General features: G+C 44.3%; 1 protein-coding gene across 1 annotated transcript in view; it reads right to left on the bottom strand.

The window, feature by feature from the left end:
* UEVLD (UEV and lactate/malate dehyrogenase domains) overlaps positions 1 to 12339 on the bottom strand; it is a 17922-nt gene extending 5583 nt beyond the window's left edge. Inside the window, exons 1-9 of the mRNA XM_072422231.1 lie at positions 12222 to 12339; positions 9669 to 9753; positions 8140 to 8205; positions 6915 to 7078; positions 5834 to 5969; positions 4427 to 4527; positions 3316 to 3424; positions 3058 to 3228; positions 2000 to 2173 (exon numbers count right to left, since the gene is read on the bottom strand). Coding sequence (XP_072278332.1) covers positions 2000 to 2173; positions 3058 to 3228; positions 3316 to 3424; positions 4427 to 4527; positions 5834 to 5969; positions 6915 to 7078; positions 8140 to 8205; positions 9669 to 9753; positions 12222 to 12263 — 1048 coding nt within the window. The 5' untranslated portion in view covers positions 12264 to 12339. The remainder of the gene's footprint in view (positions 1 to 1999; positions 2174 to 3057; positions 3229 to 3315; positions 3425 to 4426; positions 4528 to 5833; positions 5970 to 6914; positions 7079 to 8139; positions 8206 to 9668; positions 9754 to 12221) is intronic.
* Positions 12340 to 13650: the final 1311 nt, after the last annotated feature.

The following is a 13650-nucleotide window of genomic DNA, read 5'->3' as shown; positions in this document are numbered from 1 at the left end:
TTAGGGGGAAAAAAAGTGCGTCTTATGGTCCGAAAAATACGGTATATATTTGTATTTTTGTTTTTAATTTGTGGGGTCTCTTGTGTCAGCTGCTGTAAATTAAACCTTGGAATTTGTTTCACTGAATTTTCACTCTAACTGGAAATAATAAGGATCATTCATGTAAGAGTCACTTGCTTCAGTATGTGCAGGGATGCGTGGAATCTTGTGCAATGTGCCCATTCAAAACAATTGGACCTGATATTAAATCTCTTCAAGGCTGGAGAGGATTCACTTTGATCAGTGAAGCTGGGTCATCCAGCAAACCTGGAACTGATTTCCTAAAAGTCAAGATATTTGTTAGCAAATGTTTTTAATTCTGAACCAGATCCATTCCAGGTTTGCTGGATCACCCAGCTTCACTGATGAAAGTGTATTCTCTCCAGCCATGGAGAACTTTAATAAATCGGGGCCAATGGGTATGATTCTTTTTTTTTTAAAGCGCTCCGAGGGTGCAGAGGATACACTTTCATTAGTGAACCTGCATGATCAAGCAAACCTGAAATGGATTTGGTCTAGGATTCAAAACATTTGCTAGCAAAGAAATCAGTTCCAGGTTTGCTGGATCACCCAGCTTCACTGATGGAAGTGAATCTCCAGCCTTGGAGAGATTTAATATCAGGTCCAATAGGTTTGAGTGGGCACATTGCACAAGATTCCACGCATCCCTGCACATACTGAAGCAAGTGACTCTTACATGAATAATCCCTATTATTACCACTTACAGTGATCAATCAGTGAAACAGTTCCAAGATTTAATTTTTTTTAATGTCAGCAGCTGACACAAGAGAACCCACAAATTAAAAACAAAAATACAAATGAATATACTGGCCCTGATTTATTAAAGCTGATGATAGAACCTGGGTGATTCAGCAAATCTAATATGGATTTACTAAAACCATTTGCTATTGTTTAGAAAATGTTTTCAATCCTGAACCAGATTCATTCCAGGTTTGCTGGATCACCCATGATAGTTATCTTCTCCAGTCATGCAGAACTATGATAATTCAAGGCCACTGTGTTAGAAGTGGTTCATTATTATAAACTATGATGATGTCATAAAAACTCACTGATTACATAAAAGATTTTCTCCAACAACAACATATGTTACAAGACAATGAGGAGCGATGGTGTCTATACCAGGGGTCAGCAACCTTTACTATCAAAAGAGCCATTTTGCCTCCTCTTCCACTAAAGAAAAATAGTCTGGAGCCGCAAAACATAACACAGTTTATAAACTTTTAAAAGTTTTAATATTTTTTTTAATTTTACCTGTTACAAGTGTGCATGTGTAGGCCTACTTTGAAATAAATTAAACACTGAACTATGCCCCTAGAAACCTCCAGCTTCTAACGTATCATCCTGTTACATAGCTGGAGGCTTCTAACGTAACAGGGTAGATTTTTTTGATGGGCAGAGTTCTTTATGTTCTGACGATGCCTTTGCGATGAAATTTTAAGGGGTGTTAGCCACAGGTGTCCCTCATTTGCAGCTTTAATTTTGTTCACCTGTACCCCCCAATCTTGAGTAATTGGGGTTCAGGTGCTAGAAGCCTCCAGCAATGTGTAACAGGGTAGATTATTTTGATGGGCAGAGTTCTTTATGTTTTGATGATAGCCTAACAATTAAATTTTAGGGGGTGTTAGTCACAGGTGTCCCCCACTTGCACCTACATTTTTGGTTTTGTACATCTCCCCATTCCAGAGGAATTGGGGTTCAAAGGAGGGGGATGTCATTGTACACACCCATTTGTACACGCCCCGTGGTAGATTTATTTCACTGGTAGATTTTTTTCATTAGAACACCGGATAGGGAATCCCCCTCCTCCGCAGTGTCTTGGGAGGAAGGGGATCCCCCATCAGAGATCTCCCCGCGGCAGCCGAAGGGAGCCACAACAAGGAGGCTGAAGAGCCGCAGGTTGCAGACCCCTGCTCTATACTCATGAAGGTTTCCAGCTCACCTTTGTTCTCTCCCTGTTCCCCGATGATCCAACCGTTTTGCGCCTCCTCCTGAGAATTGGTCACGGTGCGGATGATGTGTTGGAACCGCGCCGAATCCAAATTACATCCGATCCCTATGACCTGTCGATGAGGCAAGCCGCTCAGCTTCCAGGCCACGTAGGTCATAATCTCCACTGGAAAGCAGAAATAAAACAATTATTAAATAATACAATTATAATAATGATACAAGTATCTACTGCAAACAAAGCAATTCTCTGCAACTCATGGAACATTTCTAATGGGTTTATTGCTGGCTGGAAAAAGCAAAGAAAAAAAAAAACTTTTTGAAAAGTTTCTGAAATACAGAGCTGTGATGTGTCTTATGCACCGTTTTAAGAAATCCTTTCAGTTCCAATGTTAGGTACAGAACAATTCCACTATGCTGTGGAAATGAGAAGTTAGGGAGGAATTCTGTAGTTTTTAATAAAAGATAACTGGGCAGGGCTGACATTTCTTGCAACGCGATGCCAGTCCACAATAGGGAGTTAAAAGTGGAATGCAAAACATACTGCAGAGAAGCAATATATATATGAGCAGGATGGTGGCTTGGTGGTTAGCACTCTGGCCTTTGCAGGTCCCAGGTTCGAATCTCGGCCAGGAACTATCTGCATGGAGTTTGCAGCTTCTCCCTGTGTTTGTGTAGATTACCTCCGGGTTCTCCGGTTTCCTCCCACATTCCAAAAACATGCAGTTCGGTCAATTAGCTTTCCCTCAAAATTGACCTTAGACTGTATTAAAGACCCTTGACTATGTTAGGGACATTAGATTGTGAGCTCCTTCGAGGGACAGCTAGTGACATGACTATGGACTTTTGTACAGCGCTGCGAACTATGTTAGCACTATATACTATGCAATAATAATAAATATCAATTGATGTATAGCTGGCTTTTGCATGTTGAATGCAGCAAGGTTGCTGTAGTGTCATACTAATAAAATATAATTGGAAGATGTGAGGGTTTAAATGTAAACGCTGATCCCCTGCAATCCTCCTTCATTGCAGATCACATTCTGCCCTTACCAGGCTGGGAGGCGATGACGAGCACGCTGTCCGGGCAGTGATAGGTCACAGCTGGTACTATGCCACGTAATAAATCCACATTACTCTGTAACACCTCCAGATAGGACTGAGCATTACTCCACGCGTTCACAGTAATAATAACAGCTTTAGAGCCGGCGGCCGTAGACAAGTCTGAAAAATACAAAAAAAAGAGGCTTAGAATTTATTATCTATAATTATTTTATTTTTAATGATCCAATTTGCAGCTCCGACATTTACCTTTGCTGATTTGTACATTCGGGATGCCGAATATATCCAAGTCCATGGCTCCTCCACCTTTCAATCCGCCATCACTGACGTCAAGGAGTACCAGCTTGTCCGCAGACCTCTGGACAAATCACAAGGAATCAGAACCATTCATCTATATTAACAAAACTAAATAGAAAAGCAACACTAAAGGGCAATTGACTTCCATTAGACATAGTATGCATTTAGAAACCTTGGCCCTGATATAATAAAGCTCTCCAAGACTGGAGACCATAGACTATGATGAGAGAACCTGGGAGATCCAGGAAACCTTAAAAGGATGTGGTTCAGGATTGAAAACATTTGTCATCAAATAGCAAGTTATTTTTTAAGAAATTCATTAAAAGGATTGCTGGATCACCCAGGTTCTCCCATGATAATCTATCTGGTCCAGTCTTGGAGAGCTTTATTAAATCAGGTCCCATATGTCCTACATTTATTGGAATACAAAAGCTGTTTAAAGGTCAGGTGAAGGTTTAAATGCAGCTAAAATAAAGCAGCTACAGGCCTACACTAGCTTTGGAAATAGTGGTGATCAGGGGGTTTGACCGCCATTAATCTTCATTGTGGACTTAGGCATTCTCCACTTCCAAGGGGCAAAAATTCTCAAATTCTAAATTTTTGATCTCTATCTTTCATTGGGGAAAGTGATGATGTAGCGCTCAGGCTGACATTAAAGGTGATTGGCTCATTTATAAATGGAGCACCAGAAAAATGTTATTTGAGTTATTTGTGTAGAAGTAATGCCATTTGCCACTTTATAAATAGGCCCCATATACAGCACCCACCCATGTACGGGGACCTTGGTACACTCATGGCACAAATACAAATAATCAGCAAAGATCTAGACTCCTAGATTGTAAGCTCTTCGGGGCAGGGTCCTCCCCTCCTCCTGTGTCACGGTCTGTATCTGTAATTTGCAACCCCTACTTAATGTACAGCGCTGCGGAATATGTTGGCGCTATATAAATACAGAATAAATATAATATAAGGGTGTGCAGCAGATAAGAGAAGGCATCTCTGCTCTTCCGCCACAATTCTGGATATTGAAGACATTTATATATAAAGCTGTATTTATTTCTACCTTTGCAGAGATGGCCAATAAACAGGCCAAAGCTAAATCCCCTCCTCCGATTACCGTGACCTTTCCTCTGCTCGGTGAACTCACGTCTATGCCGGACACACCTGGGGAAAAAGCAGAGAAATAAAATGTGCAACAATTAAAACACAAGTACATAAGATTTTTTAAATTGTTCTGTTCGGGATTCATCCGATATAAAAGGAGGGTAAACCAGTACAGAAGGTGCCATAAGGAACCTTTACAGGGTCTCTGTTGTAGGATGGGAAGGGGGGGCTCTGGTGCTATTCAGAGGTGTGACCCCAGAAAAGTATACTTTATCATTATTAAAAAACAGGATTTATATAGCGCCAACATATTACGCAGCGCTGTACATTAAATAGGGGTTGCAAATGACAGACAGATACAGTCAGTGACACAGGAGGAGGAGAGGACCCTGCCCCGAAGAGCTTACAATCTAAGAGGTGGGGGATGTAACACACAATAGGAGGGGAGATATGGAATGGTGGGAAGTAGTAGAGGTTTTAGGAGACAGAAGAAGATGGATAGGTGAGGTTGAAGCGTTGGGTTTTGAGGGCTCTTTTTTCAATGAGAAGAAAATAGGAGCAAGCTGAATAGGATGAGGAAGACCATTCCAGAGAGTCGGGGCAAAGTCTTTGAGCTGTGCGTGTGATGAGGTTATGAGTGAGGAAGTCATTAGTAGGTCATCAGAGAACCGGAGAGAGCAGCTAGGGGAGTATTCTTTTATCAGGTCAGAAACGTAAGTGGGACAAGAATGTGGAGGGATTTGAAGGCAAAGCACAGGAGCTTGAATTTGATTCTAAGGTAAAATGGAAGCCAATGAAGAGAACTACAAGGAGAAGCAGCAGAAGAGAAGCGGAGGGAAGGCTGTGTATGGGGTAGGTAGGTGGGAGGGTGTGTATCAGGTAGGTAGGTGGGAGGGATGGATGAGTCTGGCTTCAGCATTCATAATAGATTGTAGAGGAGAGAGTCGGGTTAGTGGAATACCAGAGAGGAGGATGTTACAGTAGTCCAGACGAGAGATGATAGGAGCGTGTACAAGGAGTTTGGTGGTCTCTGGGGACAGGTAGGGGCGGATTTTGGAGATGTTGCGCAGGTGAAGGTGACAGCTCCTGGAAATGTTCTGACTATGGGGGGTAAAAGAGAGGGCAGAATCAAAGGTGAGGCCAAGACAACGTACACACACAAATGTTACACACACAGATGAAAGTCATTTTGGGGATTCACCTGCCATCCATCCTTCATCATCGCTACAGCTATGCATGGAGTTACAGTCAGAGAGAGAGTCTGAACCCAAACACCTTCTGCTATAGAACCAGAATTGATTGCTAAATAAGAGATACAACATAAACAGAAATGATACAACACATAAAACGAGGTTCTCTTCCTTACCATCAGTGACCTGCGAGATGTAGGACAGCAGCTCTCTCTGTCTCTCGGCGTCCGCGGCGGTCAGGGAGTACAGTGGCAGTTCCTCCTCGAATTTCGCCACCATCTCTTTGATCAGTCCGAGGATTGCAGACTTGGGCTGAAAAGACAATGCGGTCACATCATCTGGTAATGCAGCCATATTAGTAAATGCCCCCCTCGCCCTTTCTCTCTCCTCCACCCCTCTCTTCTTTCACTTGGTCCCCCTTCCCTCTCTTTCTCACCCCCTTGGCAGGGCAGCCCTTTTTGTGGTCAAACTTCCATTGGTATATGGCGGCCCATCATGTGTCCAATGTCACACAGGAATGCAATTTTTTTTTCACATTAACGCATTGCCCCTGCTGCTTTGACACCCCAACCTGTGTTGTTATCCTTGCCTGTTGGACTACAGAACCCGCCTATTGTTGCCCCTCTCTATATGTATACACTGCTATCTTCCCAGGTGTACAGAGCGGCTGTTCTGGCTGCCAGGAGTGTGCCCACACAATGCATTCCGGGGGAAAGGGTCTTGGGAGATGTAGTTCTGGAGCAGTGCCTACACCAACAGTAGCTGCCTACCCAACAAATATGGGAAAGTTGTGTCTTGCAAAATTAACATGGAGGAAATAAATGCTGTGGCTTAATCTAGGCTTAATTGTTAATTGGCGCTGGTTTGGGCACTTTGTTATTTTGTCAGGATAGAATTAGTATTTGTGTATCCAAACTTTATTGTTGTAAGTTATATATAGATTTTTTTTAACCAAGTGCAAACCTGAAATACCAGCCGGGTCAGTCACTTACCGAAACCAATTACAGGTCTGGTCATGTGACACTCCCTGGTCACATGACAGGCTGCAATGTGACTCATTGAGCTCTCAAAACCCAAATAGAAGATTTGCAGTCTAAACAATAACAATTCAATACGTTCAATCAGTAACTGCAATCAGCAGCACGCTACAAATGCAACCAATTCATGTCTAGCTTGCCCACCATAACCTCCTGACTTCTGATTGGTGGAATTTTTATTGAACAGCCCCATACACTCCCACAGAGGCAGCGTTCTTACATGGCTCCAGTTCTGGAGATACGGCAGATAAATCCTTCCCTGGGCGTCTATGTGTTTGCCGACCCGGATGCCCATGGTGTCTGTGGGCTTCAGGAAGCAGAGAGGAGGGGCGAAGGGGTGGGAGTCCAGGAGCCAAAGACAGATCGGGATGTTGTAACAATTCCCTGCAAAATAAAATGTCACAGATGTAATTACCGGATGATATTTATGGCCGATTTATAAAGAAGTGACAATCAACGATAGATTGGGATTCACCACATCTACAGATCTGATTGTCGCCAAATGTATAAAAGGGCGAAATTTTGTGCGGTGGTGATCAGGGCTTAGATTGCTGTATTGTAAAGTGTCAATCAGAAACGCCATTCACCTGAAATGGAGCCGGCTGACCGCCATTCGTCTCAAAGAGAGCAGCTGACCGCCATTTGCCTGAAATGGAGCAGCTTGCTGCCATTTGCCTCAAAAGGAGCCGCTGACCGCCTTTCACCTGAAACTGATCGGCTGGCTGCCATTCGCCCTGAGCTGACTGATGGCCATTCGTCTGACCTCGAGCAGGCTGACCGCCATTCGCCTGAAACAGAGAGGCTGACTGCCATTCGGCTCAAAGGGTGCGAGTGACCGCCATTCTCCTTATCTGAGTTGGCTGGCCTCTATGCGCCTCATCAGCGCTGGCTGCCCGCCATGCTACTCATCGGGGAAACTGATCATCATATTTGGAAGTGGCGTTTGGGAGCCCATGCACTTCTGGGGCCACAACTGGGGTGATGTACCTGAAATGGAGCCAGCTGATCGCCATTAGCCTGAAACAGAGCCGGCTGGCCGCCATTCGCCTCGTCGGAGCCGGCTGCCCGCCATGCACCACCACAGAGCAACCCATCACCATATTTGGGAGTGGCGTTTGGGAACCCATGTACACTGAAAAGTGGCGAGCAGAGTGTTTGCAAGCATTATCTGGCGATCTGTAAAGTTGGTTCGCCTCTTTGTCACCGCAGCGGTAGAACTATAACCTCTAGTAAATATCAGTGTTCAATAATTAATTCAGAAACTGGCGATCAATTATTAACGTGACCACAATGTCAGCTGATTTTTATAAATGCTGCAAACACAACAGTGATGTCAATTCCGCAGATAATAAATCACTTATAGTGATCAGTATATAAAAGGTACAATGCTGCAATCTGATCAATGGGGGTGTCATTGGGGGGGAGAAACAAAGAAATATATTTACCCTGAAATTTAATTGGAACGGTCCCGGAAAGGTTCAGTAAGTCTTTCTGTGATCCGTCTTTAAATGCTGAAAAAAACAAAACGTGGTTATTAGACACAACCTGCAACAATCAATGTATCAAGGTCCAGAATTTCAATACAAAGCTGCCAAATTAAAGCAATTTTATAGTTAAAGTGTTATAAGGCGCAGTTATGTGGCAAACCCGCCAGCTGGGGGCACTGGTTGAGGAGGTTCCGGGGTCCTCATGCAGGGGCCCACTTTGCTCCCCCTATGTCCTGCTGGCAGGGATTTATTTCCCCCTACAGAGACCACAATGCATTATTCCAAGTATTAAAACAATGATTTTTCACTAGTGGGGGGCAGAGCAATTCATGGCACCCCAATGTTTGTCGGCATCTCAACTCGCCATATGGACCTGCATGGGAAAAAGTAGGCAGGTCCAAGGTTTATGTTCTGGATTCATAGCAGCTCACTCATTTGATTGGTGCATTACCACCATGCATGTTAGCGCATTATATATTGCAACCAACAGGTTCTTCCTATAAGGAAAGTATGATACGTAATTGGGGTACAGGATTTGTAACCCCAATCATTCTGCCCTTTTCACTTTCTCTTCAAAGCTCATACTTAGGAGTATTGTACTGCACTCATTCATGGTGGTATCACTGCAATTCCCTGCGCATTTATAAAACTGCGATGAACGAAAATGCAGCAAATTGCATTCCATAGCATTATAGGACGGCTTCCAGCCGCCACGCGATGCTGGTGACCTGGGGATAAGAGGATGATCGTGGTATAGTAAGGGCTTGGGATTAATTGGGTGGTGCTTTTTTAGGCTCCTTTGCATTAATATCGCCACCTGCAGGATGGGCATATTATTGCAGTGCACCTTGAACACTGATAACACTGCTGCTGCTATATAAATATTGAAGTCCCATTGTATTCACCTATAGTCGAGGGCATGTGACACACCGGTCCCTCTTTTTTATGTTTCCAGGACATCTGCCTTCCCTTGGGGTACACTCAGCATCCAGCAGAGGGCGCAGCTGCACTGATATCAATGCAAGGGGACAGCCAGGGACCAACCAGCACCGGTACATTTGCAGAGCTGAGTTAGAGGTCCCCACACCAGGAACTGGCAGATTTAGGGGGTAGATTCTGGTTTGCAAGGTAGGTAAAAAAAAATTGTGCACAAGGTGGGTTGGCATTTACCCAATCTTTTTTAGAAAGCATTTTTTATATCTGTTCATGCATATGTGCAAATATAAACCTGTTGATCCTGCCAAAAAACTTATAAGCTGCTAACCTCCTCTATTTTTCAGACTTATTTTCTGCGGACCACTCTGAGGACTACAGAACCCCTCAATCTATGCTACAGAAAACAGGATAGACCTCACAGACTTCCTGTCGTAGGGTGACAACGCTGCTTCTCTATAGACCCAGTGCTTCAGTGAGCGTTGTCACCTTATGACAGGCATTGGCAGGATCAATAGGTGAAATATCAGGGAAAACAAAGCTGGCTGCCTTACTGTATGTGTCCATGGAGTAGATGAAGCTCGGGAAGATCCTGTAGACATCCCGCAGCTCTTCCACCGTCAAGTCCCGGAATTTGTACTGCGATAAAACAAAATGACCAACGTTACAATCTGCTCAGCATTCAATGGACTCAGAAATTCTAAATCTTTGTATATATAAATTAAATCTGAAGGGGAGTCTCCATTGGATTACCAACAATAGATGTTACAAGCGTCTACCAAACGGGCATCATTTACAACCAATCAGGAAAGCCATCACATCAGGCAAAAGATAAAACCATCGACGGGTGAAGGTAATACCCCCGACCATCGGATTACAATGGCCCCTGACAAAGGGAGAGGGGTATAATGGGCAGAGGGTGGTCAGGTCCTGGTGGTGAGAGGTTGGAAGCAGGGAAAACGGGTGAATGTAGGGATCTGGGAGCATTGATAAGGACCAAGTGGTCAGGGAATCTCCAATGGCCGTTGGGTGTTCTCGGTATGCATTGGTTGGCATCTTCTGAATCATGGTGGACGTAGCCAACAATAGACCCCTGGGCAGGTCTGACTTGGGGTCCCTGTTGGCTATGAGGATCCGGGGCCTTCGTGTAGAGGTGCACTTTGCACCCAAAAGTGAGGACAACCGGTGAACGGGTGAAAGCGTTTGGGCACTCCAGACTGGGTGGCAGTTAGTTCATCTTAGAAAAGCGGTCGCCAACCTTTTCAGGTCCGCGGACTACTAAAATAATGCGCAGGGAGCCGGGTGTCACTCAGAGGGGGAGTAATTTCCCCCATAGTGAGGTCAGATCTGAGTCTGCAATGGGAGAGTGGGCAGGTTGTGTGCAAGGAACAAAGCCCGCCCACTTCCCCGAGCCTGGGAACTTCTTGGGGGACATGGTCCAAGGCTCTGGCCCGTGCGTCCCCCTAGCAGGGTCCTTCTCCTGACCCTGCTTGAGGATGCACCGTCCAGAGCCGCGGACCCCCAAAATTTTCTCGCGGACCACCAGTTGGCGACCGCTGTCCTAGACGATTCCCATAGAAGAGCTGCGGTGGACCAAAATGCTGGAAGGCAATGCCAGGCGTGAGAGAAGGGGGTGCAAATGGGCTTGGTGCACAAAGGGTTGTGTGGGGTTGCCAGTGCTGACCCCCGCAATGGGCACCAACAGAACTATAGGAGAATATGGCCTGAGCAGTTTTTTCTTGTATGTGATACCTGGGTCCCCAGGTGTTATTTACCACTAGAAAGATGGCAGTAAGGCCATTAAAAAGTGACCAAAAGCGAGGACAACCACTGAACGGGTGATAGCATCATGGGCACTCCAGACCGGGGGGCAGACAGTTCCTCTCGGCCTTTCCCACGGAAAATCTGCGGTGGAACAAACTGCTGGAAGCCAATGCCAGACATATAAGAAGGGGGTGCAAATGGGCTTGGTGCACATAGGGTTGCCTATGCTGACCCCATCCTACAATGGGCATTAGGGACCAATGGAGGAAGGTAGCCTGGTCTGGCCTATCATGTTAATTTTAGATCATGTGATCCTGGCAGCAGGGTGCATTATGGGAAAAGGGCAGACTGACAGAGCCGGCCTTGCTGCCAACATCTTGATGCCGGATACCCCAGCACACCATCAGAGGTTGCATGACGTCCATGACTGGCCACAAGGGGGCCCCCGTAGGCAAGGGGAGGTGCAAAGTGTGCCAATGCATGAGGACCCCAGACCTTCCTCAGCAACAGGGACCCCCAAGTGAGTTTGGCAGGGGGCTCACCATTGGCTATGTCCACCACTAGACCCACTCAGACATATTCAAGTGGTTGTACTGCTTTGGCTGATCGGTGAATGTGCAGTGAATCTGTCTGACAGGGTGACAGATACAAATGCAGCTGATACAAAGGCGGAGAGTCTGTTGGCACTTTACTCACCCATGCCAGTCACACCAATAACAATCACAAGACTGGTGATGTCATCGGTCACATGACTGGAACTGTATACATTGTAACAATTAAATCATCAACTCAATAGAGACAAAACCACATCAAGGAATGAAAGCAATGAAATCTACTCAATGGGGGTGTGTGGAGGGGGGAGGGTCTCAGAAAAAAAGGACATCTGCACTCTATGTAAAAACGCAAAAAATATAACCTGGGCTCATAGGAAGTGCACTGAATAATGCGGACCACCGGACTGATGACATCTAGTGGCAGAAAATATGTACTGCAAGGGATATCTCTGGTTTGAAAGTTAGTATTGCTGCACAAACTGGGCTGCTCAGCATTTACAAAGTTGTTGAGGCTTTTCTGCTGTAATTGGAGATAATAAAGCAGAGTCCTGGCACTTATTGGCATTCAAATCCAACATCCCCAACAATAGAAAATGGTAAAGAAAGTCCAGAAGTGTACAGTGAGCCCACAATCAGATCTGGAAATATGAGATCAGAGAAATAATTCCAATGTCTGGGTGAGGATGGTGGGAAAAATGCAGAGATCACAATGGGGATCAATGGCGAGGTGCGGGTAGAGTGTTAGCTCTTCGGATCAGTACATTGGGAGGGGGAGGGGGTGATACTCACTTTCCCCAGACGCTGCCGGATCGCCTCCATATTCTGCTCCATGGCTCGGACCTCTTCCTGCTTCCTCTGCAAAGCCCGGGACCGGCAACGGGGAGGAGCCGCCCGACATCACTGCTGAGGCGGATCCAGAGGGCAGCCCGCCCCGCTATGTCCCGAGTCCCGGGGGGGATCTGATATCCTATATGATCCCTATCAATGATCTCTATAATGTATGATCCCTATCAATGATCTCTATAATGTATGATCCCTATCAATGATCCCTATCCTTTATGAACCCTAAAATGTATGATCCCTATCCTATATGATCCCTAAAATGTATGATCCCTTATGATCCCTATCAATGATCCCTATCCTATATGATCCCTAAAATGTATGATCCCTATCACTTGTGATCCTTATCCTATATGATCATTATCCTATATGATCCCTATGATTTATGATCCCTATCACATGTGATCCTTATCCTATATGATCCCTATAATGTATGATCCCTATGATGTATGATCCCTATATTCAAGGATCCATATCACATGTGATCCCTATCCTTTATGATCCCTAAAATGTATGATCCCCATAATCAATGATCCCTATCACATGTGATCCTTATCCTATATGATCCCTAAAATGTATGATCCCTATTACATGTGATCCCTATCCTATATGATCCCTAAAATGTATGATCCCTCATCATATATGATCCCTAAAATGTGTGATCCCTATGATATATGATCCCTATCAACGATCCCTATCACATGTGATCCCTATAATGTATGATCTCTATGATATATGATCCCTATAATCAATGATCCCTATAATGTATGATCCCTAATCAATGATCCCTATCCTATATGGTCCCTATAGTCAATGATCCCTATCCTTTATGATCCCTAAAATGTATGATCCCTATGATATATGATCCCTTTATTCTATGATCCCTATGATATATGATCCCTATAATGTATGATCCCTATGATTTATGAACCCTATATTATGATCTGCAATAAATATGATCCTTATCACATGTGATCTCCATATTGGATATAATCTCCAATATGTATGATGAGGTGATTTATGAATTCTATCACATGTAATCCCGGTTATAAATCCTCTCTATAATATATGATCTCCTATATACAGTATATGATCCTAATCACATGTGATACCTATATGATGATCTCCATTATAAATCATGACATCTAATCCCTAAAACATTTGATCTTCAATGTATATAAACTTTATCACACGTGATCCCTACAATACATAATCTCCAATATATATAGTATATGAGCTCCCATATTTTTATGATCCCTATCACATGTAATTCTTTCTATAATATATGATCTCCAATATATATGATTCTCAACCCATGTGATCCCTATATTATGATCTATTATAATATATATTTATATATATGATGGCCAGTTTCATC

The sequence above is a fragment of the Pyxicephalus adspersus genome, chromosome 9 (assembly GCF_032062135.1).
Source record: "Pyxicephalus adspersus chromosome 9, UCB_Pads_2.0, whole genome shotgun sequence".
Lineage (NCBI taxonomy): Eukaryota > Metazoa > Chordata > Amphibia > Anura > Pyxicephalidae > Pyxicephalus > Pyxicephalus adspersus.
Note: the sequence above shows the minus strand (reverse complement) of the source record. Positions and strands in the feature narration are given on the sequence as shown.